Raw genomic sequence first — 27,668 nt, forward strand, 5'->3', positions numbered from 1 at the left:
CAAGCTAATTTTGTATATAGACTCAGGTCCCATTAATAGAGTCTCGTCTCTTCCCAGAGAAGTCAGAAAGCTCTAGTTGGTACCAGTTCTAACTTTTCCTGTGGGACAACAGGAAGCCAGGTGTTAACATAAGGATAGTCCATGGTTTGCTTAGTGATGCATTAAAGCTGAAGGGATATAATCATAGATCAGTTATCTTTCCTTACTGGCTGGAGTGATGGCTCAGCAATCACAAGCATTTATTCTGTGTTCTTCCAGAGGACAGGCATTCCATTCCCAGTGCCTAAGTCAGGCAGCTCTCAACAGCCAGCTCCAAGGGATCCAAGGCCTACATCTGTTCATACACATAAAAATAAATCTTGTTTTAATGACCAAAGGATCTTTAAGTCTTACTTCCTGGGGCTTCAAAAATCTATTTTACCGTTCTATTCAGCCTGTAAAGGTATGTAGTTAAATCCAACACTCAGTCTTATTTTTTTTCATCAAATTTTTTCAGCTTTTAAAAGATATAATTGGGGGGCTGGAGAGATGGCTCAGAGGTTAAGAGCACTAGCTGCTCTTCTAGAGGTCCTGAGTTCAATTCCCAGCAACCACATGGTGGCTCACAACCATCTGTCATGAGATCCAGTGCCCTCTTCTGGTGTGTAGGCAAATATGCAGATGGAACACTGTATACGCAATAAAATAAGTAAATAAAAATTAAAAAAAGATATAATTGGTAAAAGTATATATATTTAAGAGGTATAATGTGATTCTTTGATATTTGTACACATTGTCAAGAGATTACTATGCCAGTTTAAATAACCATCTCAGTTTCATTTTGTGAAATTTTCTAGCACACTGCTTAGCTGTTCTGTTGAGACAGTGTGAGGACATACTCCTAGAACTAGGTTGAGACCCCTTTGGAGGTAGAATGACTTTCACAGGAGTTACATAGGACCATCAGAAAACACAAATATTTACATTACAACCCATAGTGGTAGCAAAATTACAGTTATGAAGTAATAACAAAAATAATTTTATGGTTGGAGTCACCACAACATGAGGAACTACATTATTAAAGGGTCACAGCATTAGGAAGGTTGAGAACTTATCCTAGAGCTTACAATACTTTTTAGATGGGGTTCTGTGGAAGTGTGATATTAGGAAGTAAGAATTCATTTTTTATTTTTTTAACCTTACCCAAAGGGAATATAACTTTTTTGAGACAGGGTCTCACATTATAGCTCCCACTGGAACTTAATGTGTAGTTCAGGCTGTCCTGGGACTCCACAGATCTGCCTGCCTCTGCTTCCTTGGTGCTGGGATTAAAGGTGCGTGCCCATCAGTGTAACTTTTCATATTGTGAAAATTTAATGTTGCTGGATCTTTCAGGAACATTTTAAGATTGAAAGTGGCTTGAACAGGGTACTTTTCAGGCAATAGATTACGATGTAAAAAGAACCTTTTCAATTTCAGGACATGTTCTCTGTGCTAAATGTTAATATTTAAAAGAAAAATACTATCCAGCACTGAATATTTTTGTTGTTGTTTGTTTGTTTTTTGTTTTTCAGACAGGCATTTTCTGTGTAACAATTATAGGGGCCTCGAACTCACAGAGATCCACTTGCCTCTGCTTCCCAAGTGCTAGCATTAAAGATATGATCACCCACTGGATAATTCTTTTTTTAAAAAAATACATTTAAAATACGTATCTGGTGCTTATTTAAAGTATGGACCTCCTCCTGAAAATAGTGAGTTTCTCAGGTAAACCTCCTTCCCATACATTCACAAATCAGTAGTTTTAACCATGCCAATTAGAAATCCTCCCTGTACAAAGACAGATGGCTGTGATATAAATAGGAAATTAACTTAGTAAGTGGTCAGCTTTGGATTGTTCATACATTGTCTTTCACTCTGGAACAAGGAGTCAGAGGAATTGGGAATCCGACCAGAGCTTTTTGCCTCCATAGAGTTTAAACCTTGCTGTTCTGCACACTAGCATCTCAATAGCAGGGCATTAGCAACTTAGACATCATATATTTTTTTGTTTCTGTCCTTTATTGCAAAATGTAGCTTCTGAAGAACAGTTTACCTTCCCTGGAGCTTACATTTGTTCTGATATTTATTCTCCACAAGCCTTCCTGCAACCAGTCTTGAGTAGACTAGCCCCTGAAACAGTAGGAGGCTGCTCGGTGGTGTTGGCACATGCCTTTAATTCCAGCACCCAGGAGGCAGAGGCAGACAGGTCTCTGTATGTTCTAGGCCAGCCTGGTTACAAATCTACACAGAGAAACCCTGTCTGGAAAAACAAAATCTTATGATCTGGAGAGATGGCTCAATGGTTAAGAGCACCCACTGCTCTTCCAGAGGACCAGGGTTCAATTCTCAGCATGCCACATGACAGCTCACAACTCTGTAACTCCAAGATCTGACACCCTCACACAGATATACATGCAGGCAGAACACCAATACACATAAAATAAAAGTTAAAAAAAAAAAAAATAGTAGGCAGCTGCTTTTCCTACCCAGTTCCAAAAGCAGGAATCGGCTACTGAGCTTGTGGTTTGTTTGGGATTTTTTTGTTTTTGTATGTATGTGAGTAAATGTGCATGTAGAGGTCAAAGGACAACTTGAAGAATCAGTTCTATCCACCATGTTTGTCCTGGGATTGAACTCTGCTCTGTCAGACTTGGTGGCAGTCACCATTACTCATGGAACCATCTCACCACCCAATATTCAGGATTTTGTTGTTTAACATACTAGTACATGTAGATTTTAAACTTCCTTTCTCATCAACATTTTAGTTTTAAAAAAAAAAAAAACTGTTCTAGTGTTCTTTGTATATCAGGATTTTTTTTTTAAATGAAAATTATTTATTGATTTCCTAGTGGTGTTACTTATTGAAGAAAATTAGCTCTCAAATGAAATCTAATTTTGATTTTGTTTTGCTGTGTGGTATTAGCAAGAACTTGATCTTTGTGTTCCTGTGCACTTCACTGGTTAGGAAATGACTGCAGAAGGCAAGGGCTCAGAAAAACCTAAACTTGCATGTGCTGACTTTGAAGATAGACTGGATGGCAAATTGCACATTATTCATCCTGGAGTGATAGGTAACTCTTGTTTTCCACAACTCCAGAGAAGCTGCAATTGACAGTCCTTTTCAGCTTTCTCTATTCTTGGGAGCCACACACATAGGTAGGAGTTTCATACTAAAATTTTTATGTAAACTTGAAGGATGGAAACTAAAATCACCTGATTTGTAGAGGTTTCACTTTATCCTTTCAACTTGAAAACATGTAACTGGATTACAGAATGGACTGTGAAAGGTCCCATTGACTCCTTTAGAAATAATTGCTATTGCTACATAGTTACTATTTAACATAGATCCCAGAAGTCTGATTCATTTTGTTGTTTAGATAGCTTTTCCTTCTCTTGAGCCTATGAGCTTATGGGAAACAACTGTAGGATGGCAACTTAAAAAGAGAAAAATGATACGGGTCCTGTCTTGTTAGCCCAGTGTTCAAAGCATTAGTTGTCATCAGCTTGACTGCCACATGGTGGTAGCTGCTTATAGTCTGACACTCATACTCTACTTTGCAAAGACTTTCTATTTCTTTCATCTCCAGTTAGACATAGTCTAGTCTTCCCAGATGCTGAGCTGACTCATGGTGTGATTTATTTACTCACTGAACAAATGCATGAAATTAAAATATAATTGGTTTTTAAACCTCACATAAGCTGTACTTGCAGACCAAGGAAGGAAATTTTGTTTTTAGATATTACTTACCTTCTTGTTAGGTTACAAGAGAGCTAAATGACAATCCTTTTAGATCTATCCACTATTTGTGTACTTCACGTTAAATTTTCTTCCTATAGACATTTGTGGAAGTATACAGATAAGCCTGTTTGTAAGCAGTTGACAAGTTTTCCTCTTCTTTAAAAATAAATAAATAAAAGCTTCTCCACATACCTTGCAGTAGGATATGCCAGTTTAATTTACAGATGTCATTAGAATGAAGAACTACATAGGGGGGGGGGGGAAAGGTGAATATAGTAATCTGGCTTGACCTTTCCAGGGTAGCCTGAAATTTGTGGTCCTCCTGCCTCAGCTGGGATCATGGGTATATGCTGACATAAGTTTCCTCTGACCTGATTTTTATTACACGCTCTATGAATCTAAATAAAATGACTTCCAGGGTAGGGAGCAGACTGTGCAGAATATTGTAGCTTGTTATCTTTTGAAAAAGTAAGAGAAAGAAATTGAGAATGTAAATATGTATTTGTTAGAAGAAAGCCAAGATGAAAACATACAAAAGCCACTGAAAATAGTGTGGATGAAAGTCAGACTCTGAATACACAGAGTTGTGTATGTCGAGTTGTATCTGTTTTATGCACCAATAAGATTAAATAGATGAGGACAGAAATGAACCCAACTAAAACAGCAGATCCAAGCTAATGTATCAGATTGGTTGTGCAGGTCCCAGTATATAGTACTTGAACTGTACATCCTTCATGAAATGTACTGTAAGGACAAAAAGAGCTGCATGAAAATCTCTTTACCTATGTGTTTGTATGCACTGTGGCACAGGTGTGTAAGTCATTGGACAGCCACAGGTGTCAGTCCTTACTTCCCAGTAGTATTTGTTCACTGCTGCATGTGCCAAGCTACTTGGCCTATAAGCTCACCTACCTCTAATTACATAGAAGTGAAAGGGAGAAAAAAATGAGCTCCATAAATATCTACTGTGTTCTATGTCATATGAGTATCCTGCCTCACATGCACATCATGCATAGTAGTAATAAATAGAATGGCTTTTTAATTTGTAGAATTACTACTAATAGTCTTTAGGGGGTTTTTTGTTTGTTTGTTTTTTCTTTTGAGACAAAGTCTCACTATGTAGCTCTGGCTGTTCTGAAATTCACAATGTAGGCCAGGCTGAAAAGAAGAGATCCATCTGCCTCATCCTCCCAAGTTCTGGAATTAAGGACGTGCACCACTACACTTGGCTTATTGTTAAGTTTTATAATGGCATTCAGGTTTGTTAGGAGAGTGTATTTATTATTTACTCTTGAATGAATTCCAAAGAACTTACTGGAATTTTCATGTTTGTAACCTTTTCTGTTTTTACATTCGTATGTGAAAGTGTGTGTGTGTGTGTGTGTGTGTGTGTGTGTGTGTGTGTGTGTGTGCACGCGCCACATGAAAAAATTAAAGATTCCTTTCTAGTTCAAGAGTATTTAAACATTTATTATAGTGTTCTTCTGTGTTAGAAATGATAATAGATTTGGGGAAATAAAAAAGTTAGCGGTGGTGCTGGGAGAGGTAGGTAAACAGCTTTTTTTAACATGTTACTTAAGTAATAGGTATGTTCTAGCGAACCAAGGTTCTACAGTTACCTGTGCTAGTTTTCTTCTAAAATATAAAAGTGCCAGGTGTTGACAATGAGCAGAGAGTAGGCTAGCATGATATGAAGGTAAGGCAATTACACAGTAGTAGGCTAAGTAGACATGGAAACTTGGTCTGAATGTGTTTTACCTTAGGTTGTAAATTGTGACTTTTTTAGATTAGGAACCTGTCCCTATGCTACTTAACATCTCCTTCAAAAACCACAAAATAAAAAGCCATTAACTTGCTATTTTTACCTCAGGTTGGCAGTCCCTGGGTTGACTGCAGCTCTTAGGGGAAATGATAGAGGCCAATGAAAAGTTGTTTCTTGAAGAAAAGGGATAGTGGCCAACGATGAAACCACTTGTGCTTTGGGAATTGTTTAAGTGTTGCCTCTTATGGTTTCAGTGACTTGGCCTTGTGGACCTGATAGTACCTCCTCCTTCCTCAAACCAACAGCATCACATTGAGTCCCATGAAAGAGATATTTTGTCTGAGTGTGTAATTGGACTCTAGCAGTGTGTGTTATTGGTGACTATTGAGACACAGAAGGGTAAATGGAGGAAGGAGATGTGTGTTGTGATTAGTCAGCCTGCCCACCCACTCCCTCCTAAAAACTCAGACCTCATCTGGGGAGACTGAGAACTTAAGAAACTTGAGACAGAAGGAAGACAGGGAGCAGCCAAAAACCCACTGAGTCTCAGAAACTGGTCTCTGCACCAAGAAATGGAAGAAGAGGCTGAAGGTATCCAGTTAGGCTCTGTAGCCCAAAGATGGTCCTTTTAGATCCTTATTCTCTGGTGGATGTGTTTGAGGTCAGGGTATTAGAAAGAAAAGACCCTTCTTTAGGAAACTACTTTTATCTTATTGAGGTAGGTGGGGTATTTCTTGTTTCACAGAATTGGTGTTTCTTGTTATTTCTTTAGATACATCTAGAATGCAAATCAGAGAGATCTCTGCTAAGAGTCAAGAAAAGGGGCTGCATCTGTATTTACTGTCATGATCTTGTATCCTTCCTCTGAGAAAGGAGTACCTGGGAGTAGACATGTAAAAAAAAATGAATTAGCAGGAAGACTTGCGGGAAGGTTCTAGTTTCTGATAGTCTTTTTGGTTCAGTGCTGTTACCTAAGAAATATGTTACCCATAATTTCTAAACAGCAAAATTCTGTGCACAACATGCCAGAGAAAGGCAGTGGGATAGAACATATGTTTTTAAATGTCTCAGAAAACCAGAAGAGGATACTGAACTCGCAAATAATCTCAATATTAAGGAAGACTGGTCCTTCCATGACATCTCAGGTATGCTACCTTAATGATTTGTTTTCCTAGTACTTGCTGTTTACCTTGGAGTCTAATTCTTCACCCCTAGGAGGAAACCTTTCTAAGGAAATTAAAGGCTGTTAGATAGGCATGTGAAATACAAGGTTAATAAGATGTCTGGCCTAACCTCTAAATTTTGGAGGACCCGCATTAAGGCATAGAAGAGAGTCATCATACCTACTAAGCTGTTTGAAAAACTGCTTTAAAAAGGCACCTCAAACTGGCCTGAAATTTAATTGGATTTTAAGGATACAATAAATAGACTTCAGTCTTTACAGTGTATATGGTATTCAGCGTGTTTGTAGAGGAGTAGTAGTTCACTACAAAGCCATCTGTTAGCATTTGTTAGAGCCATATACAGATTTTAGAGAGCTTTATTTCTTACATATATCTCTCCTAAAGTGGCATAGGTACTTAATGACAAGGGACTATGTTGACTAAAAGAATAGAATGCACTGTGTATATTGTCTTGATCATTGTCACTTAACCATAGGGTCATAGTATGGTTCTGGTAGCTTTTAATTTCTTTTAATTCAACAGAAAGAAGGAAACTTTGAATAAGGTATATGGGAAGGAGGAAAGATAGCTGAGCTATTTGCTTATGAGTGTGTAGGTCATACATTTTCAGAAGTAAACTCAGTTTCTGATGGTAAAAAATTTCAGATCAATTAGACAGTTACAATTATTTTTCTCTTGAGGTTTATAATTTTTGGGGTTGCCTGTGTTCCTTTGTCTTGGTAAGGTAAGTTCTGTATCATTCTTGTAGCTCTCACCACACCCACCTCTAAGTGGAATATGTAAAGTACCCAAATTATTGGCTCAAGCTTTTCCTAAGAGCTTTCTCAGTATTAGACAGAAGTCAGATAACCATCATAAGTAGTGTTTTAAAATAGCACACTATACTGGTCTGATATTTAATTGTGTTTTTAAGGCACAGCAAGTAGACATCTGTATTTGGATGTGCTGTTTGGAAAATGGGTCAATGTAACCTAGCCTTTCTCAGATGTGCTGTTAGTATAAGAGTGGAACTGTATAGTACTTTGGGCACTTTGTCTATTTTTCTTCCTTCCCTTCCCTATACTTGCTACCTTATGTTTGAATTAGTATTCCTTAAAGTTTTAGATTTGGAGAAACACCAGTGAAATCATGATGATAAAAAGTAATATAAACCATACTTTGACAATTGTCTGTATTTTCTTTTATACAAATTACCATATTTTTCCACTGAAATACACCACGTCTAGCCCAAACAGAAAGCTGCTGTTAGATCTGGTTTTGATAGAAACTATGACATCCAGAAATTGCTTTTGGTAGCAGTGTCCTTATTTACAGCATAAAGGTGAACAGCATGCAAGGATTCTTTCCTCCAAGGGGAAACAGCTGCTAGCTGTAGAGGTAGACTCTGGACAAAACTGGAAGAGCCACAGCATTCTGTAGCAGCTGCTATGAGACAAGTCTCTGCAGCTTGTAGTTGAGGGTAGCAGAGAGGACAGGGTTAACATGCATCTGCATGCTGCTGAGGCACCTTGTATGACAGCTGTCCACTATGCCATGGCTTTAGATGGGAAAGATCTTGCTAAGCTTTAGGCTGCTGATGAGCTTTATTAATATGAGGAGAGATTATGTCTATTAATTCAGTTCTTAGGTTGCTGAAGAAATATTTCTAGCTTGCTATAACTGCTTCTCTATATTATCTAAAAATCTGCAAGTGTTACTGAATGTTCCCTCCCCCACCTCACCACCACGTAGGTGGTAGCTGGAAACATGCCCAGAACCTTTTGAAAAAAAGATGAATAGGAGAGGGAATCTGACAGTCTGGAGAAGGGAGCGCTTCCGAAAAGGCTGCCCATGCCAACAACAGGAAGACTGGTGGAGGAAGTGCTGCCTCTGGAAGCTGTTAAGAGCCGCTGACGGGCTCTTCATTGCACTTTTTCACTGCCAAAGTAACTGCATATTAGGGCGAAACTCTTTGCTTTGGTCAACTCTCCTTGACTTACCTTACATCTTGCTGACTGGAGAAGTCATGTGAACAAGTAATTAGAAATCCTATTTAAAAGGCAAATGCTGATTGTGGCCATCTCAGTGAGTTGAGGGTTTCATTTTGTGTTTGTTTTTCTTTTTGAAAAGCAGTTGTGCATTTGATATTTAAGGTACTTAAAATTAAGGTTTTAACACATAAGTAAAAACTGTCTTGGGCTGCGTGAAGATACTTGCCAATCACATTCTGGCTCAGCTTGATTTGTGATTGTCACTTGTCTTTGAAGATTGAGTTGATATTATACGAGAAAGAAGTTTTAAAGATTCACTCATTCTGCAGATGTTTATTAAATGCCTTCCTGCATGTATGAGGTCCTGCCTTGCTTCTGGATGTGTTGTTCTTTATATCTTCAGTATGTTTTTAGGCTTAATAAAACAGGTTGTGGATTCTTTCTCTTCCTTATGTCAGAGTTGCCTACAGAAAAAGTTTCCCCAGTTAGATGTTGAACCAAGATGGGTTCTAAACAAGTATACCCGGGTTTCTGTCTCTGGCCTGCTATTTGATTCTGTTCTCTGCATTCATTCTTGGGGGGAACCAAGCTAGTTAGGAAGTTGATCTATCTATCTCTCTCTCTCTCTCTCTCTCTCTCTCTCTCTCTCTCTCTCTCTCTCTCTCACACACACACACACACACACACACACACACACACACACACACTAACTAAAGAAAGGTGAAAACACAAACTAGTGTCCCTTTGTTTGCGACTTTGTGTGTGACTACAGAGTCCTAGCAGTTCTGTTTTTCATTTTTTTCATACTGAGTGCCTGACCAAGGCCACAAACCAAACCACAGACCAAAGCTTGGTTCTTTTACTGCAATCTGGTGCTGCCCCAGCAAAGGGTAGATGCGTCAGAAGAAGATTGTGCAGCTGTAACTAATACAGATTTTCCTCTTTTAAACTTATTGTGTAGATGAGTGTTTTGCTTTGCCTGTCTGCACAAGGTGAATTCAATGCCTTCAGAGACCAGAAAAGGGAGTAGGATCACCCAGGTGGCAGACTTGTGAGCTGCCATGTGGGTTCTAGGTATCTAACCAGGTCCTCTGGAAGAAGAGCCAGTGCTTTGAACTACCAAGTCACTGCTCCAGTTCCTAGTTTACTCTTTCTAGCTTAGAAGTGGTAATGATCAGGAAGTTTATGTTGTATTGTGTAGGAAAGGTTTTCACCTATAATAGTGTATGTTTCCTGCCAGGCAGTGGTGGCACACACCTTTGATCCCAGCATTCCAGAGGCAGAAACAGGTTGAAACATTAAAAAGGTTGAGAACAACTGGTTTAAACCATAGAATTCCATGTTTTCATCCATTATTTATAAATAATATTGATTGCAAACTATTTTCAATTTATTAAAGCCAGTGGTCTGTGTGTTCTGCAGTGTTGATATGGTGACACATACCCCTACCCAGGCTATTGGCTGATGCAGGAGAATTGTGAGTTCTGAGCTAGCCTAGGTCTTTTAAAAAGACATTGTCTTTAAAAAAAAAAAAAAAAAAAAAAAATCCTGAAATCATCTAGTTCTGATTTATTCTACTTACAGAGACCTTTAAAACTTGCTGTTATTTTTCTTCTTCCTTTTAAATTCATTCTGATTAGTTAGAATTTAATTAATAGAGGATTTAGCGTTTGTTTTTAAACTCCTCTTTCATCGGGTCACTATGATATTTTAAATTACTGGGTATAGAAAACTCTGGTAAGACTACATTGGTTTTTGGTTTTTATGGAATACAGATACATAGCTGGACTGCAATATTAACACTGTAATGTGTTTTGCCATTGCTAGGCATTCTATCCAAAAGCAAAGCCAAATTCAGAAGAAGAATATATTACAAGAAATTATATTTAGAGACCAAAACAGATAGGAGATTGTATATCTGTTTTCTGGTAGAACTGGGTGAAAGGGTAAAGAGGATAGTGTGTTAAGGTTATATAAAAGGGAAGGAAAAGACTTAACGAAATGGATGAAATTTGATAAAATTGTACAGTTACTAAAATAAATTGGCTTTTCAGAATTGCCCTCCTCCCTTTCCAACCCAAGTCTCACTGAACTTAACGAAATGGATGAAATTTGATAAAATTGTACAGTTACTAAAATAAATTGGCTTTTCAGAATTGCCCTCCTCCCTTTCCAACCCAAGTCTCACTGAAATAATTGGAAAGTGATGGTAGCTGGTGTTTTAAAGGAAGTCAGAAAGCAGCCTCTTTCCCACCTCCCTTGTAATGAGAATTACTGGCATAGTGGGAACTACATGGTAATGTTGACTTATAGGGAAGTTAGTGTGTGGCCCTGGGCCAACAAGATGGCTCAGAGGGTAAAGATGCCTGCCACCAAGCCTGACAACTGAATTTCTGTCCCCAGGCCCCACATGGTAGAAGGGGAGAACTGACTCCCACAGTTTGTCCTCTGACTCCATGTGTGTACATGACAAATAAAACCCATAGAATTCTCTTGTACTAAGTTTTCAGCTTTTTACCTTTCCATTTTTTAGCAAATCCAGTTTGCTGATGACATGCAGGAGTTCACCAAATTCCCTACTAAGACTGGCCGGAGATCTTTATCTCGCTCCATCTCACAGTCCTCCACAGACAGCTACAGTTCAGGTAGGTGTGAACTTCATGGCCTCTCTCTCTCTTCCTGTTCACTACCTAGTGTTCTTCCCTTGTTTAGAATGTGAAAAATCCATCATAAAAAGACTTGTAGCTAAGGATGCCTTTGTTGAAACTTTTCTCCCCAGGCAGTTTCTGTGTGGTCTGTGACCATTGCCCTGTTGGTAGTACTGGGAAGTTCCTATGTCCACATTAGCAAATGGGAGAATCAGTGGTATTTTGGCTTTCAGAACTGGCATTTAAAAAGAAATGTACTTTTAAACATAAGTTCTTTGTACAAAATATACCCTTCCACCTGTGTTTTTCTTTTTGTCAAGTGAGACTGCTTGAATTATGATAATAAAACTAGTATTTTGTTTCCTTTTACTTATAAGATTACCCTTTATGTTAATATATCTTCCCCTGTTAACTTCTGGAATGGGAAGACGTAAATAAAGCACTGTAATGTGGCTCCAGCTAATCCCTCCCTTCCTGTATTAGCCATCTGTAGAAAGTCTTTGTTCTGGTTAAATTGTGGCTGTCTCAGCCACAGAGAAGGTATTAGAAAGTAAGTGGAAAGGCTGTTGAGAGGCTGGGGAAATGGCTTAGTGGTAAAGGACTTACTGTGCAAGCACAAGGACCTGAGTTCAATCTTCAGCACCCACCTAAAAAGCTGGGTGTGGTGATACATTCTTGTAATCCCAGTACTGGGAAGACAAGCAGATTCCTAGAGTTCACTGGCTGACCAGCTGCCTGTCCTAACCTAATCAGTGAGCTCCTGTTCCCAGTGAGGGACCCTATGTCAAAAAAAGAAAAAAGGTGAATGGCACCCACAGTGAAATAACTGAGGTTGACTTCTCTACACACAGATACATTCACAAAAGCTTTGAACCATAGAAAATGAGTACTGGAGGGAACAGAAGCGTCTAATGCCACTCCATCATTCAGCAAAAGAAATAGTTAAAAGATTAAGAGGTGTGCCCAAGCTCCAGATTGCTATTAAAGTTAATAAAGGTTGTGTATGAAAAGCTCTTTATTATCTCTTACCAGTATTGTTTGCATTGTATTATTATCTTTAAGGGCTGGGTATGAGGTTTAAGGAATGTAAAAAAGCAATCATCAAAGAAATTTTATCTCTTTCCTGTGCCACTGGTAACCCAATCAATATAGACAGAACAGGCAAACAAGAACAAATGTAGGTATGCAGGGTAAACTAACAGAAATGGTTGTATGGATTCTATGGGGACTAAAACATGAAAGAAAAAATCCCAAATGTAATGACTATCATAAATGAAAAGGTATCTTGAAGTGACATATTAAAGTAGTGTGATAAGCAGAGCAGTCATAGTTAAACACAAGGAAATTTTATGTGGGGGGGGGAGGATGAGTTCTGGAAGGAAAAAAGAGATGGAAAGAGTGAAGAAGTGTTTTCAAAGGTCTTAATGGCCTTTTTTGGTTTGGTTTGGTTTGGTTGCTGGTTTTGCTTTTGGTTTTTGAGACAGGGTTTCTCTGTGTAGCTTTGGAACCTGTGTTGGAACTCACTTTGTAGACCAGGCTGACCTTAGACTCACAGAGATCCGCCTGCCTCTGCCTCTGAGTGCTGGGATTAAAGGCATGCACCACCACCACCTGACCTTTGATGGCCATCTTATAGAAACCCATTAGAACATTTTTAAAAGCTTAGTTACAGAACTGAATTGTCAGAGTGGAGAAAATGGAGGTTTCGGTGCAGAATTCTACCAGAACTTCAAAGAGAAAATGGCCTGTAGTAGTGTTTGTGTTGCCTGGACTTCTGCCCCTTTGGAGGACATATCTATGGAAGTCAATAAGAGAGCCTTAGTCCAGTGTCCAGAATGTTGACCAGGAAAATATTGAGTTCAGAGAGGAAAGACATGACTGGAGAAGTGATGAGTGATTGTACATCCTATTACATATCTGTCTGAAGAATGGACTTAGATTTTATGTGAAGCTTTTATCTCATCTTGATAGACTTTTTCTCAAAGCTGTGAGAAAGATCTGCTTGTTTTCTGTCTTTTTTCTGGATTCCTTGACCACAGCCTGGTATAAAATTCCTCAAGAATTGCTTTCGTCTATATCAGTTGTTCTCAGAAACTTGTTGGAAATGCTGTCTCTTAAGTACCTCGTAAAACCTACCAAATGGAAGCATTGGCCAGGGGAACTAACAATCTGTACTTTCAACAAACAGGTTATTCTAGTAGAAGTATGAGAACCAGTACTCTAGGGAAATAGCATTCTCCATTTTTGGGGGGGATCTAGTTACACAAGTAACTGTTATGTAGGATCACCACAGGCAATATAGGATTAGGTTCTAGAAGTTCTTTATCACAGTAAGAGCTGCAGTACTAAGAAATGTAGTTTCATTCACACCAGCTGTTAGAGCCTGGAGGAGCAGAACTGATGACGTAAAAGGGACCTGCAATTAAAATTGTTCTCTTCACTTAAATGAGAGTCCCTGGGGGACTACACTCCCTGGAATTTGGACCAATGAGGTTTTTCTCTTTGCTGGCTCTAGCTGCATCCTACACAGATAGCTCTGATGATGAGGTTTCCCCTCGAGAGAAGCAGCAAACCAACTCGAAGGGCAGCAGCAATTTCTGTGTGAAGAACATCAAGCAGGCAGAGTTTGGACGCCGGGAGATTGAGATTGCAGAGCAAGGTAAAGAAGGGAGAGAGCGGAGACCAGAAGCACCCTTTGCACCACTTATCAGGACCTGGGCAATTTAAGAGTCATGGGAAAGACAGTTCCTCATACTTTGGATAAACACATCTCCCTATATGGAAACTGAGCCTTAGGATGCTTGTGTTTATTTTCCCTTTTTCTTTTCCCAGTATATGGTAATTACAGAGTGGTTTCTGTTTTCCTCATCATGACACCATTCACAGGTCTGCAGTGATGGATCACAACATAGTGGTTAGTTGTGTGGGATATTTTTGTAGCTGCCAATACCAGAGAGCCAGATTTCCCAGAAGTAGCTGATGTGGCAGGGTTCTAAGCTAAGCCTGGGGTCTCCTTCAGTCCTAGGCATCCCCTACTAGAACAAAATAAAGGGGACTGACAACCAACTGAATCTTGATTTCTCTATTTCACTACACTACTCCAAGGGTCTTTTCTTCTGTTTCTTTATGTTGAAGATGTATCCCATGCTGCAAGCTTGACTGCCTAGGGTAAGACAGCAGATAAAAAGAGCTGCAAATGTCTTCTGCTGAAGTCAAAGTCATTCCTCCTGGTTTGATGAGAACATACAGAAGCCTGTCCATAACTGCTTCCCTTTCCTCTTTATTACTGGGGAGACTCGCTGTCTATTTGGTCAGTTTTGAAAGTTTAGTTCATTCTCTGCTCAGACCTTTGTATATATAAAGCAGAAACAAGACCTGCCAATTGCAGACATTATAACTCTCAGTTACTCTGTTGGTGAATCCTCTAGTCATCAGGAAAGTACAGTTGGCATGTACATCTCACCATGTCTCAGTAGACCCAACCCTGACTCTGGCTGGGCAGGACCGAATGTTGTTGGTAGTGTGGACCTGGCTCAGATCCTTTGTTCTTCCACAGACATGTCTGCTCTGATTTCACTCAGGAAACGCGCTCAGGGTGAGAAGCCTTTGGCTGGTGCTAAAATAGTGGGCTGCACCCACATCACGGCCCAGACAGCGGTGAGTTTGTTGGAAGAAAAACAGAGGCACTTCTGATAAAAAAGGGAAGAAAACATTTTCTATTTTAAAAATAAAAATGCCTTTCCTGCCTACCTAGCCAGTCCAAATGCTATTAGATAGAATAGGATCTCCCTGTTCAAACAGTGGTGTAGTGTGTTTTACTTTTTTTCATGTACTAAACCCATTTTTAGCACACCTGCCTTAGGAGGATGTAAAATGATTATTATAAAAATGTTTCAAGACTTTCAGGAACATGTCTTTCATATATAGTTAGGTAACTTTATGCCACACAGCTGAATTATACCTTTGTGTAACTCTCCAGTGTGGGCCAACTGCTGTGAAGTTACAGATACTGTATTCTTGCTGAGGTTCGTCCCCTGCACCTAGGTAGCCCCACCCTTCTTCACCCTGTCTTTCTGTACATCCATATAGGTACTGATTGAGACACTTTGTGCCCTGGGGGCCCAGTGCCGCTGGTCTGCTTGCAACATCTATTCAACTCAGAATGAAGTAGCTGCAGCGCTGGCTGAAGCTGGTAAGTCCTACTTTGTTACCAGCTTTGCCTCAGGTAATTAAAATATATGCCATGTATACCTGCGGACTGTAGGCTTGGGCAATCTTAAAACAGCAGAGTTGGAGACAAGCTCAGTGATGGACTATTTCCCCCGGCATGCAGTACAACAGTGAATTCCATCCCCAACACCACCAGAGGGGAGAGGAGGACAGGAAGAAATTTATGATAAAATCAAGGTACATTTAAAAAAAAAAAAAAAAAAACAAGGACATGCCCAATTCTAACTGAGCTCAGCTGTTCTCCCCAAAAGTCTTATCAGTTTTGAGAGAACACTATAAACAGTGTCTTTTGTATTGATAGTTAATTATTTATTGGTACTCAGCAGTACACCAAAATATATATGCTGATAAGTTCAATTAAAAATAAAATAAATTTTTGTTGTTAAGTATTCAGAAGAATGTCACTCTGAAGTTTGTCTGAGAACCTTCCTAGGATCTTCAGAAACTCACACTATAGGAGTTTGTCTAATTCTTTTCTGATAAGTGTTTATTATAGATGATTTAGGAAATTCAAAGTAACCAAGGATTTGACAAACTGCTCTGTATGCATTATATTGGTGAACCAAATCTTAGTATGTACACATTTTTATAACCTAAACATTGCATTTTCAGAAGTGATTTTTCATATCACCTAACATTGACCACATCATTCATTCATATGGCCACATGATTTTACTTCCTCATTTTCCTAGAATTGGACATTTAAATTATTTTGAGATGTCTGCTGATGTACAGTGCTCTAGAAGGAGCTTTGTTTTACATACTTTATTTTATTTCCTTAAGATGCAGTATAAAGTATAAAATTGACCTTTATGGCTTCAAGAACTTTTAAAACCAAAATCTCTTAATTTTTAAAGTAATTTCTGAATTAAAAGTACTAATTTGGCTTTTACTTTTTACTCTAAGTTTTCCCTCTTCGAACTTGTTTCTTTTGCCTTCCATTCATCACATGGATCTTAGAAAATGGTACTGGTGTAAGAGATACCTCAAAGAAAAATGAGCTGAATTTTTTATTTTATTGATTTACTTATTCATTCATTTATTTATTTACTTGGTTTTTCAAGACAAGGTTTCTCTGTAGCTTTGGAGCCTGTCCTGGAACTCCCTCTGTAGACCAGCCTGGCCTTGAACTCACAGAGATCCTCCTGCTTCTGCCTCCCAAGTGCTGGGACTAAAGGTGTGAACCACCACCGCCTGGCTGAAAATTAGCTGATTTATTCTGTCTCCATAGGAGTTGCAGTGTTCGCTTGGAAGGGCGAGTCAGAAGATGATTTCTGGTGGTGCATCGACCGATGTGTCAACATGGATGGGTGGCAAGCTAACATGGTAATGATTCATGTCCATTCTACACTTTTGACTGGATTGATTTCCTTTTCTCCCTTAAAGCATGGCTCCCTAAATATGTTTTTGTATGTTTGGTCTTATTTATTGACTCTATTGCTAAAGTGTTTATAACACAATAACTTCTTGGTATGGGTCTGAGACGCACAAAGCCCTGGATTCAATCTCCAGCACCAAAAAATTTTAAAAAGAAAGAAAGGAAGAAAGAAAGAAAGAAAGAGAGAGAGAATGAGAAAGAGAGAGAATGAGAAAGGAAGGAAGGGAAAAGGGCTCTGAGTAATGAATGGAAAGGTGGGGGAAGGGTAAGCTTAGGTGGACACATGGCTGAAAGCACAGCAAAATAAACAGAAGGAAGTGATGCAGTCCCTCTTTGCAGTAGGGGTCTTATTTCTTTCCTTCCTGCTCCAGTTCTGCATTGAAAGGAGCTGTGTATTTCAGTTAAGCTAAAAATGAGTCCATGATTTGAAAAATTTGTTTACTGTAGCTGGGCATGGTTGTGCATGCCTGTAATCCCAGCATTTGAGAGGCTGAAGCAGGAGGAGTATTTACTCAGGCGTTTTAGACCATCCTGTGCCACATAGCAAGATCCAGTCTTTAAAAAAAAAAAAAAAAAGCTTTCTACTGTAGCCTAGAACACATTTAGTAATTCTTTTAACCACTTTACACCAACAGATTTAACTATATTTCCACTGTCTAAGCCTACTCTGTGGAGCTTTAAGAAGTGCTCTTCCAAAGCATAGGGCTCTCTCATTAGTGTAGAAAGTGGGCTCAAAGTTCCCCCTAGCTCTAGCAGCCTGAATGCCCATAGAAGTCTTCTGGCTGTTCTGTAGATCCTGGATGATGGGGGAGACTTAACCCACTGGGTTTATAAGAAGTATCCAAACGTGTTTAAGAAGATCCGAGGCATTGTGGAAGAGAGCGTGACTGGTGTTCACAGGTAACAGATTCTGGAGTAGCTGCCCCTTGTGTTCTTGCCTCATCAAATTCTTCTGGTCTCTCCTAGGCTTTAGGGCTGTGTTTCAGACTTAAAAGAACCTAAGTGGGAGTGTCTTCCTTAGATAAAACTGAGTTTTTACTTTTGAAAATCAAAGTGACCTTAGAAGGAATTTTTTCCAGATCCTAATTCTCATGTTTTTATCTCCCATTTACTCCACTGAGTAATTAATTATCAATTATTTGGGGGAAGGGGTGTAGGTAGGATTGAGTCTTGGAAAAATTGTACTCAATGCTGTATTATAATCTTACATTTTAAATATGGAGGGGAAAGCCTATTGCAAAACTACATGTGATGCAACAAAAAGTAAAACTGAAGACATACTCTTGGCTTAGTGGAAATAACTAAACGGTATCTAGAAGTATTGCTCTACTGGGGGCACATTGCACATGATTGCTCTCACAGACACAGTAAACCACATCAAAATCATTGTAACCTTTATTTACTAGAAGTAGACATGAGTGTTTAAAGTTTAAAAAATGCTGGCCTAAGGATATAATGTTCCCTTTGTGGAAGAGCAGTAAATTACTTCAACTGAAAAGTGTTTACTTTCCTTCCAAAATTAACGGATAAAGATAGAAGAAAATGAGTTGAGGAGAGATGACAAGAAAATAATCATGTTTCCAAATAAATAAGACTTGGGCAATAAGTAACATCAAGGGAGGCAGCATGGAACTTGAAGCAGATTTGCTGTGTACTGTTTTATCATCTAACTTGGTGTGTGTTTGTTTTTTGTGGCTTCTTCTCCCTCTAGGCTGTATCAGCTCTCCAAAGCTGGGAAGCTCTGTGTTCCAGCCATGAATGTCAATGATTCTGTTACCAAACAGAAGTTTGATAACTTGTACTGCTGCCGAGAGTCCATTTTGGATGGGTATGTTGAAATGTGTATATTCAGACTTGACGGGACCAGTGGGATTTGTTTTACATATTAGTCTGATACCAACAGCTTGCCTCTGTGGTCTCCCTCCTTTATATGTTACTAAAGGGGCCCGTTTCACACTGACCTCAGCCAGCTTCCAGTTGAATTTATTTGGGGCATTGCCCTACACTTTAGTTTGATACAAACTGACTTTCTAATAATGTTTGAGTTGAGCCCTTGTCTGTCTCCACAGCCTGAAGAGGACTACAGATGTGATGTTTGGTGGGAAACAAGTGGTGGTGTGTGGTTATGGTGAGGTAAATAGCTGGGCCCCATGTCTCTGTTTTTCTTATTTAAAGGGCTTAATAGAAACATTGGGTGAAGGAGATAGTCTTGAAACATTGATAAATTAATCAAATTATGTTTTTCAATACTGTGCTTAAAAATGGTGGCAAATGTCCTTTTCATATTCATGAATTAAAAGTATAGAATGTATTGAATTTTCATATTTCACCAGTTTGTCTTATTGATTAATGTAGGCATTATTGCTTCCCTACCTTTTATCAAATATAATTCAAGTGAATAAGTAGCATTTTATCCCCATTTTATGACTTGCATTAGAATGGAGAAACTGACATGACATTATAGTTGAATGTCTTTAAATGGGAATAAGTTCTAGGAAATTGTATTGTCTTTAGCAATGATCCACTGAAGTTCTTGGGCTTCTGGCTATTGGTTGGACACATTGCAAGCAAGTTTACAAGGTTTTTATGGAGTAAGAACTCAGAGCTGATCTTGTTTGATCTTGTTTCCATAATGGTAACTGTTACCCAAAGCCTCCCTCTCCCCAACTCTTGTTACAACATGTCTACTAAATAATCTCTAATTAAGGTTTACAACCTGGTTTGGATTTCTCTCTACTCCAGCTGAGGTTGGAGTGTTCACTTAAATGATGAGTAATTTAAAGAAGGCTAATTCCTACCTCCTCAAAAGCTTGTCTGCCCCCAATGACCATGTCTTAAAGACCTGGCAACTTAGCCTTTCCTGTGTTCTGCAGGTAGGAAAGGGCTGCTGTGCTGCTCTCAAGGCCCTTGGAGCAATTGTCTACATCACAGAAATTGACCCCATCTGTGCTCTGCAGGCCTGGTAAGGCTAGAGTAATAGTAGTCTATTAGATTTGGATTAGGTGCTTTGTTTTTCTGAGAGTTGATGGTTGAATCACTCATTTGTTTTTTGTAGAAGTCTCCTAGGAAAAGGGTAATATGGCTTTGTTCCCTTCTCACTAATTCTAGGGCCTTCATGTTTTTCTAAGCCTCTTGACATTTTTTCTTTCTGTGTAGAATCTTGGGGCTCTGCAGACACCAGTGTATAGTTTAGTATAACTTATCACTTACCATTTCTGGAAGATAGCATTAGCTTAGCTTTTACTTCAGAAGGGGATTTTGTTGTCTGATTTTTTGACCAGAAAGTATTACCAGTGTTTTAATCACACACACACACACACACACACACACAATCTTACAGTGCAGCTTTCTTTCCTTCCAGCATGGATGGATTCAGGGTGGTGAAGCTAAATGAAGTCATCCGGCAGGTGGATGTTGTGATAACTTGCACAGGTGAGTATCAGTGCTTTGTTACTTGGAGAGCAAAATTAACTCTCAGGCTAAATCTCAAAAGGACACAGAAGGTATGTGCTCAGTGTGAAGTCCCAGACTTAGAATAAGTTCTTGGAACTTTTAACATTTTCAAAAAGAAAGCTTTTCCCTTGGTGACTTTTCATATTACTTGGTCTTAAATCCAAATAATTGAGCTCAGGCTTTTGTGGTACACATCTTTCTCACAATGTCTACAAGCTCTTTTAACGTCTCCCAGGTTCTAGCTGGAAATAGCTGGTACTATTTACCCAGCTTCTTTTTCTTCAGCCACTCTTCTTTACTTTTAGGAAATAAGAATGTAGTGACACGGGAACACTTGGACCGAATGAAAAATAGTTGCATCGTATGCAATATGGGCCACTCCAACACAGAAATCGATGTGGTGAGGTTTCTCTCCATAGAGCTGCGCTTTTCTCTGCATTTCACTAGAGCCACCACAAACTGTCTGTTCTTCTTCCAGACCAGCCTCCGCACTCCAGAGTTAACGTGGGAGCGAGTACGTTCTCAGGTGGACCATGTCATTTGGCCTGATGGCAAACGGGTCGTCCTTCTTGCAGAGGTAACACACACTGAAGACTGTGGCAGGGTACTAGATCCACAGAGTAAGGAAGGGAAGTGGGGAATACAAGGCCGTGTATTCCCCTGAATTCTGTTTTTGAATAGAGGTGTGTTTCCTCAATTGTCTATCTCCTAAAAAAGAAGCACTCCCGAAAAATCTCCTCTTTGCTAAGTACATCACTGTTTCCTGCCCTTGGCTGACTTCATTCAGCCTTCACACAGATGTGTACAGTGTGTAAAGCCTGGAGTCTTGATCTAAAACTGTAATTCTTTCTCTTCAAGTGGAGTACAGAGAGGTATAAAGCCTCTCCTGTGTCTGCTTGACTTGGGTACCATAAGAACCTGAAAGAAAGGCAGCAGCTCATCCCATTTCTCTCTTCCCTTACCAGGGTCGTTTACTCAATTTGAGCTGCTCCACAGTTCCTACCTTTGTTCTCTCTATCACAGCTACAACACAGGTATGTGGCAAGATGCCTGAGGTGTGTGAAGCTGAGTGTACTGTGCATTCTTACTGATATCTTAACCTTTGCCATATCCTAAGTTGTTTAGGCTCACACTTTCTCCTGTGAGGAGGCATTAGTGATTGTGTCTCTGAAAGGATTGCTCAGCTGAAGTTACAGTGTTCCAGCTTAGTTTTATTTAGTCTGTCCTTTTGTTAGAAACTAAACAAAAGCATGACTTCTTCTTATATCAGCTAGCCTTTATCTGAGGTCAGAGTCCTGGGTGCGCTCAGGATGATCAATTATTGTCATGCTTATCCTAAAGCACTGTTAAATGTCCCTATCTAAGAAATGCTTTGTTCTCTGGCCCTCTTTCACACCTTAGGCTTTGGCGCTGATAGAACTCTATAATGCACCTGAGGGACGCTACAAACAGGATGTGTACTTACTTCCTAAGAAAATGGGTGAGTGAAAAGCTGAAGCCAGCATTGACCCTGACTGGTGTCATGGTCTTGTAAAACGACTTTCCTAGAAAGCATTAGATATGGAGTCAGGGTTCTGATCATTCTTCTAGTGCTGTAAAGTACAGAATTGTAGTAAGCACCTGAGCCAAATAAAGAAGATGCTCTTTCCTCAGATTCCTCTCTGTAGCTCAGCAGACTTCCCAGTGCAACTAAGTACAGCCTAGACCAAAGTGAGAGAGACAAAACAAGTTGTATTCTCTTTCTCAATCTTCTGCACCTCCCTAGGGCCACTTACACTTTGCTCATGTGGTATAAAACCATCTCTAATCGTTTGCCTTTCTGCATAGCGGTACCCAGCCCATACTTGTAGCCAGTCCAAATGCCTGGCTTTAAGCTAAACAACAACTTGCAGGCTGGTGAGATGCTAGGGGTTAAGAGCACTTGCTGCTTTTGCAGAGGACCCAGGTTCAGGTCCCAGCACCCACATGGTGGCATACAGTTGTCTGTAACTCCAGTTCCAAGGGACCTAGTGCCCTCTTCTGGGCTCAGCAGGCACACATGTGGTCCAAACATGCAGGAAAAGATTCATAAATTTAAAAAAAAAAATACAGTTTTTAATTCTTACTCTGTTTTCATCAAATGACTTACCTCAAATTTCTTTTGGATTATTTTGTTGTTTGTTTGTTTGATTGATTGATTGATTTTATTATGTATATGGGTATTTTGCCTACATGTATATGTAACCACAGCCAGAAAAGGTTATCAGATCACCTGGAACTGGAGTTATAAATGATTTGAGCTGCCACATGGATGCTTGGAAACAAACCAGGGTCTAGAAAGAACAGCCAGTGCCTTAACTGCTAAACCATGTCTCTGGCCTCTAGATTTTTTTTTAAGAAATTATATTTACAAAAGCTAGGGAAGTTCATCAATGGAACAATACTAAACATGTGCCTTAGAAATCTGTAAGCCTAAAATTTGTGACTTTAGGAATCCTAGTCTAAATGTCAGTGACAGTAGGCTCTCTTGAGTCTACTAGATCATCTTTGTGATTCATGCCACAGAAAGCTGAGTATAGTATATGAAATGGTAATCACTTAGGCGAAGCCAAAATTTGGCAGAAAAAGATGGGGAAGTATAAGACACCTGATTTGCTAGATGTCCCTTTACTTGCCCTTTTTAGATACTAAAGAAGTAATCTCCCAGAAATGCACCTGTGAAAGTCTTAATTAAGCAAATATTTCAAGGAATGAATTTTTCAGGGTTATTCCATTCCTGTTCTCTTCCTAAATAGCTTTAAGAAATGGAAGTGGAGAGGGACGCTGTGCCCTAGGGGGCATATCTGACAAGTCTCCTACTCCCCTGCTACTTTTCTTTTCCTAGATGAATATGTTGCCAGCTTGCACCTGCCATCATTTGATGCCCACCTGACAGAGCTGACAGATGACCAAGCAAAGTATCTGGGACTCAACAAAAATGGGCCATTCAAACCTAATTATTACAGGTAACTTGGAAGAAAGCAATGAAAAGCTCATCTTCCCCAATATTAGATCAGCCAGCATAGTCAGCTTTCTTCAGTAAAGCCATGCCTGATATTAAAGGGTATAAGACCACCACTACAAATTAGCAGGGTAATAATGACCAGGTTGTTCAGTATTGGAATGCTTGCCTAGCATAATGAGGCACTCCTTGGGTTCAGTCCTCAGCCCTGCAGGAAACCAAATTAGCAAGGTAGAGAAATTGTGTAGCTACCAATAAATGTAGAAAACTAAGAGTATTCTAAAGTTTTAGAAGGGGAGCCTCACCCTAGGAGGAACCCATGTAGGAATCCCCTCAGGCTGGACTAAGAGGAAACTTGGAGAAGATGCTGTAACTAATCCCTTTATTCTCATGTAGAAGGTATGTTAACTGGTCCATCTCTCTCTTTTCAGATACTAATGGACACATTACAGTGACCAGTCCTCATGAACCACCCAACTCTAATAGAGTATTTTTTAAGATAACTTTTATTTTCTTCTTATTACTTTCCTTTTGATTTTTTTTCTATAATTTCATTTTTGTTTTCTCATCTCATCATTCGAGTTTTGCAGACCACAAAGGAACTTGCTCTATGGCTCTTTACGTGAAGCTGAGGTTGAAGGTTTCTCACCCTAGTCACTAAAGAAGGGTTTAACTCTGCAGCCCAGAAAGTTGAGTCTTTAACCATTTCTGGGGACTTTGGTTATATTTAATTACCTTATTAACAACAACAACAAAAAATGCTGAGGTATCTTCTATGTGGGGTAATCTGCAGTGTCTAAATTGCCTTAAAAGAGCTAGTTTCCTACTGCTGGAATTAGTGCTCTTTGACCTCTTCAGAAGAGCCAGGTCGGTACTTCCCAGCCAGGTAGGTTAGACGTAGGTGGTGCATGTCAACTTCCCTAGAAACTCTAAGCCCTGTTTCCTGTGTAAGGTGGCATGTCTGGCGCAGAGATGTGTTGTTAAACTCAGTAGGTTCACTTGGATTTGTAGTTCAGCCCTTCCACCAGTCTCTCATTGTTCTAGTTTTTAACTAAACTGCATTCTACCAAGTTGAATTTTGTCCCTTAGCATTTATTTCTGTTGTATTTTAATTAAGAAAAAATTTTAGTGTTAACACTGAGGGACAGCTCAGGTGGTTACCAGTATCTCTTTTGAACCTTTAAAGCAAAGTGTGAAGAGTTGAGGCTAGACAAATACTAGTCCCTGACTCTGAAGAGCCCCTGTGTTTCCAGCCCATAGTTTATAGCATCAGTGAACTGGAGCCATAAGCAAAACTTCTTAGCTCTGCCTCATGCAGCTTATGCTGACGGCTAATTTCTTGAGCCATTACTCAGTATAAAACACTGAGCCCTGTCTTTAGGGTTTATCCTTTAAGAGCAAACTTACGGGCAGCTATGCTTCTGCAACCTAAACTATTTGAAGGGAAGTCTGTATAGATGGGAAGAAGGAATGATAAATTGGGCCAACGTGAAACAACTATAACTATATAATATGTCCAGAACTGTAGGCCTTGTCAGGTGTTAGTTTTATAGACATGGTGCCACTTTTGATTGACACTTGCCACAAAAAAAAATTAATAAAAATTATAAACTGAGATCTTAAGGAAGAGTTGGTAGAGAAAGTACATCTTGATTCATGCTCCAAGATAATTCCAAGAGGCCCATCTAATGATCAGAGATATTTACTCCCAGGCCACTCAGCCCGCTTGCCAGCATCTCTGCATGGTCGAATGAGCTTCATGCTCACAAGCTTTAAGTATATAATTATCTGGGATTTTAAGTCCTCAACTTGTTCTAGCTTGTGATCCTTCAAAGATGGGTTATGCGTTAATTCTAGGTACTAGAAATGTTTACTTCTCTCTTTCCACTGATCAGAGAAACAGGTATCAAAAATAAATACAAGAAAGGAAAGCTTTTACCCTGCACCTTCCTAGCAGGGAACAATTATCTTGCCAAAACTTCTTTTCCTTTCCTCTCCCATTTCTTCCTACCCTGTCCCTTCCTGCTCCTTGCCAATGTGATCATGCTTTCTTCTCTATATATGCTAACATTTGAAGTCCCCTTTCCTAGAGCACTTAACCAGCCAGTCAGAACACCACATTCAGTAGGGACTTGCCTTGGCCAACAACAGTAGATCCATCTGGTGAGCTCTGCTGGAGGGAAGGGGCCCAGTTCTTGCTGCCCTCTAATCTGCCCTCTGGTCCTGTGTCTATTACTGTGTCCATAGGAATAATAGGTAAGGGCTCGTCTCTGTCAAGCCATGTAACAAAAGACACTGGAAAATGTCTGGCATCAGAGGGAACATGCGGAGACCAACTTGGGAGGAAAATATTCATTTTGTATTGAATGATTTTTAATGAATGCAATATTAATCCTTGCAGATGAGCAATAATCATTAAAGTCAATTAAAATGTAAGATTTACTGGTATTCTTGTGCCTTTTTTGGTTAAATAGCAAAATTTCATTAGACCCTGTTTTCTTAGGATGAGACAAGCCATTTGAAGACAAGGCCTATCTTATATAAGCTGGCCTCAGACTTCTTGGTTCAGGTCCTCCTGATTCAAGTCTTCCCAGTAGCTGGGACTATAGGCTTAACACTGTATCCTACTGTCATTAATATCTAAAGCTGCTATAGTCTGGATCTTGAATATCCTCCTAAAAAGTCTACAAGTTAAGACTGCCATCACTATTGAGAGGTGCACTGGAACCTTTAGGAGTTAGGACGTGATGGAAGGTGCCTGGCCCACTGGAAGGACCTAGGCGTGCTTTTGGAATGAATGGGCATGACACCACTTGTTCTTTTTGCTTCCTGGCTAGTGAGACAAGCGGTTTTATTTCCACCTTAAATGTTCATCTTACTAGTTAGACCCTAAAGTAGACTTTAGTAGACTCAAAGCAATGTAGCCAGTTAGTCATGGACTGAAACCTGCCTTCAGAACTTGTAAGCCAAAATAATGTTTTGGTTTTAGTTATTTTTTTTTCTTTTATTTTTTCGTGCATTGGTGTTTTGCCTGTATGTATGCCTGTGTGAAGGTGTCAGATCCCCTGAAACTGGAGTCACAGACAGTTGTGAGCTCCCACATGTGTGCTAGGAATTGAACCTGGGTCCTGGAAGAAGAGTCAGTGCTCTTAAATGCTAAGCATTCTCCAGCTTCCCAAAATAAATTTTTTTTTTTTTTTATCTTTTTGTTTGGTAGGTTAGTTTTTTTTGTTTTGTTTTGTTTTTTGAAACAGGATTTCTCTATACAGCTTTGGAGGCTGTCCTGGAACTAGCTCTTGTAGACCAGGCCGGTATTGAACCTGCCTCTGCCTTCCAAGTGCTGGGATCAAATCTTTGAATGGGTTATAGCTGGTGTTACAATAGTGATGATAAGTTAACTAATGCATACGGATATCTGTTTAGTTCCTGCTGCTGTAAAAGAACATGTGATGACTCTGTTGGTAAAGTTCTTGCTTGCCAGCATGAGGGCCTGTAGGTGTGCTGGCACATGCTTGCAATCCAAGGAGACAAGACAGAGGAGAATGCCTGGGGCTCCCTAGCCAGGCAGTCTAGCCTAATCGTCGAGCTCCAAGCCAGTGGGTGGTCTGTCTTGAAGTAGGAGGATTCTGTACCTAAGGATGACATCCGTCTGACCAACAAATGTACACATATGCATATAGACCTTCACACATACGCACACAAAACAATTCGTGAATTCTGTAAAGGATAGAAATTTACTCTGAATATTTCTGGAAGTTGAGATGTCCAGGATAAGTAATCAGCAGATTGGCATCAGAAATAGGCTGTTCTTTGTCCAAGATGGTGCCGCTTGCATACTCACCATGGAAATCTAAACAGGACCTAACAGGTTCTCTCCAGTCCATTCATGTGGTCTCTGACCCAAATGATGTAATCACTTTGTGAAAGCCCCACCCCTAGTACCACATTAGTGAATCAGTTTCAACTGATGAATTTGAGGGCACATATCTAGGCCACAGAATTCTGCCCCAGCCTCTGGGGGGAAATAAATTATTTTTTCTTATCTAGAAAATAATTGAATGGCTATGGTTCCAAAATTCTTACTCTAGCACCTGTTCAAAAATCTAAATCCAGAGGCTCTTCTAAGTCAGATACAGGTAGTAAGATATAGTTCACCCTGAGACCAGTGGCTATTCATCTATGAGCCTACAAAACTATAAGCATTGTAGAGATACTCTTTCTTCAAACGAAATATAAAAATAGTAACAGCTCCTAACTAAAACCTATCTCCTGCACCTCCCTAAGAAGCAAGGGATTGATTGCC

General features: G+C 39.6%; 1 protein-coding gene across 2 annotated transcripts in view; it reads left to right on the forward strand.

The window, feature by feature from the left end:
- Ahcyl1 (adenosylhomocysteinase like 1) overlaps window positions 1-25,801 on the forward strand; it is a 35,751-nt gene extending 9,950 nt beyond the window's left edge. The window contains exons 2-17 of one of the 2 annotated variants that reach the window (XM_051177755.1): window positions 11,210-11,321; window positions 13,840-13,983; window positions 14,881-14,981; window positions 15,414-15,516; window positions 16,786-16,880; window positions 17,726-17,832; window positions 18,644-18,760; window positions 19,002-19,065; window positions 19,806-19,894; window positions 20,294-20,364; window positions 20,691-20,785; window positions 20,864-20,962; window positions 21,351-21,419; window positions 21,787-21,865; window positions 23,249-23,369; window positions 23,797-25,801. In XM_051177755.1, the coding sequence (XP_051033712.1) occupies window positions 11,210-11,321; window positions 13,840-13,983; window positions 14,881-14,981; window positions 15,414-15,516; window positions 16,786-16,880; window positions 17,726-17,832; window positions 18,644-18,760; window positions 19,002-19,065; window positions 19,806-19,894; window positions 20,294-20,364; window positions 20,691-20,785; window positions 20,864-20,962; window positions 21,351-21,419; window positions 21,787-21,865; window positions 23,249-23,369; window positions 23,797-23,803 (1,473 nt within the window). In that variant the 3' untranslated portion in view covers window positions 23,804-25,801. Of the gene's footprint in view, window positions 1-11,209; window positions 11,322-13,839; window positions 13,984-14,880; window positions 14,982-15,413; window positions 15,517-16,785; window positions 16,881-17,725; window positions 17,833-18,643; window positions 18,761-19,001; window positions 19,066-19,805; window positions 19,895-20,293; window positions 20,365-20,690; window positions 20,786-20,863; window positions 20,963-21,350; window positions 21,420-21,786; window positions 21,866-23,248; window positions 23,374-23,796 lie in introns of those variants that run through there. The other variant, XM_051177756.1, reaches the window with a different exon arrangement.
- The last annotated feature ends 1,867 nt before the right edge of the window (window positions 25,802-27,668 follow it).

Source organism: Phodopus roborovskii, unplaced genomic scaffold, assembly GCF_943737965.1.
Source record: "Phodopus roborovskii unplaced genomic scaffold, PHOROB, whole genome shotgun sequence".
NCBI lineage: Eukaryota > Metazoa > Chordata > Mammalia > Rodentia > Cricetidae > Phodopus > Phodopus roborovskii.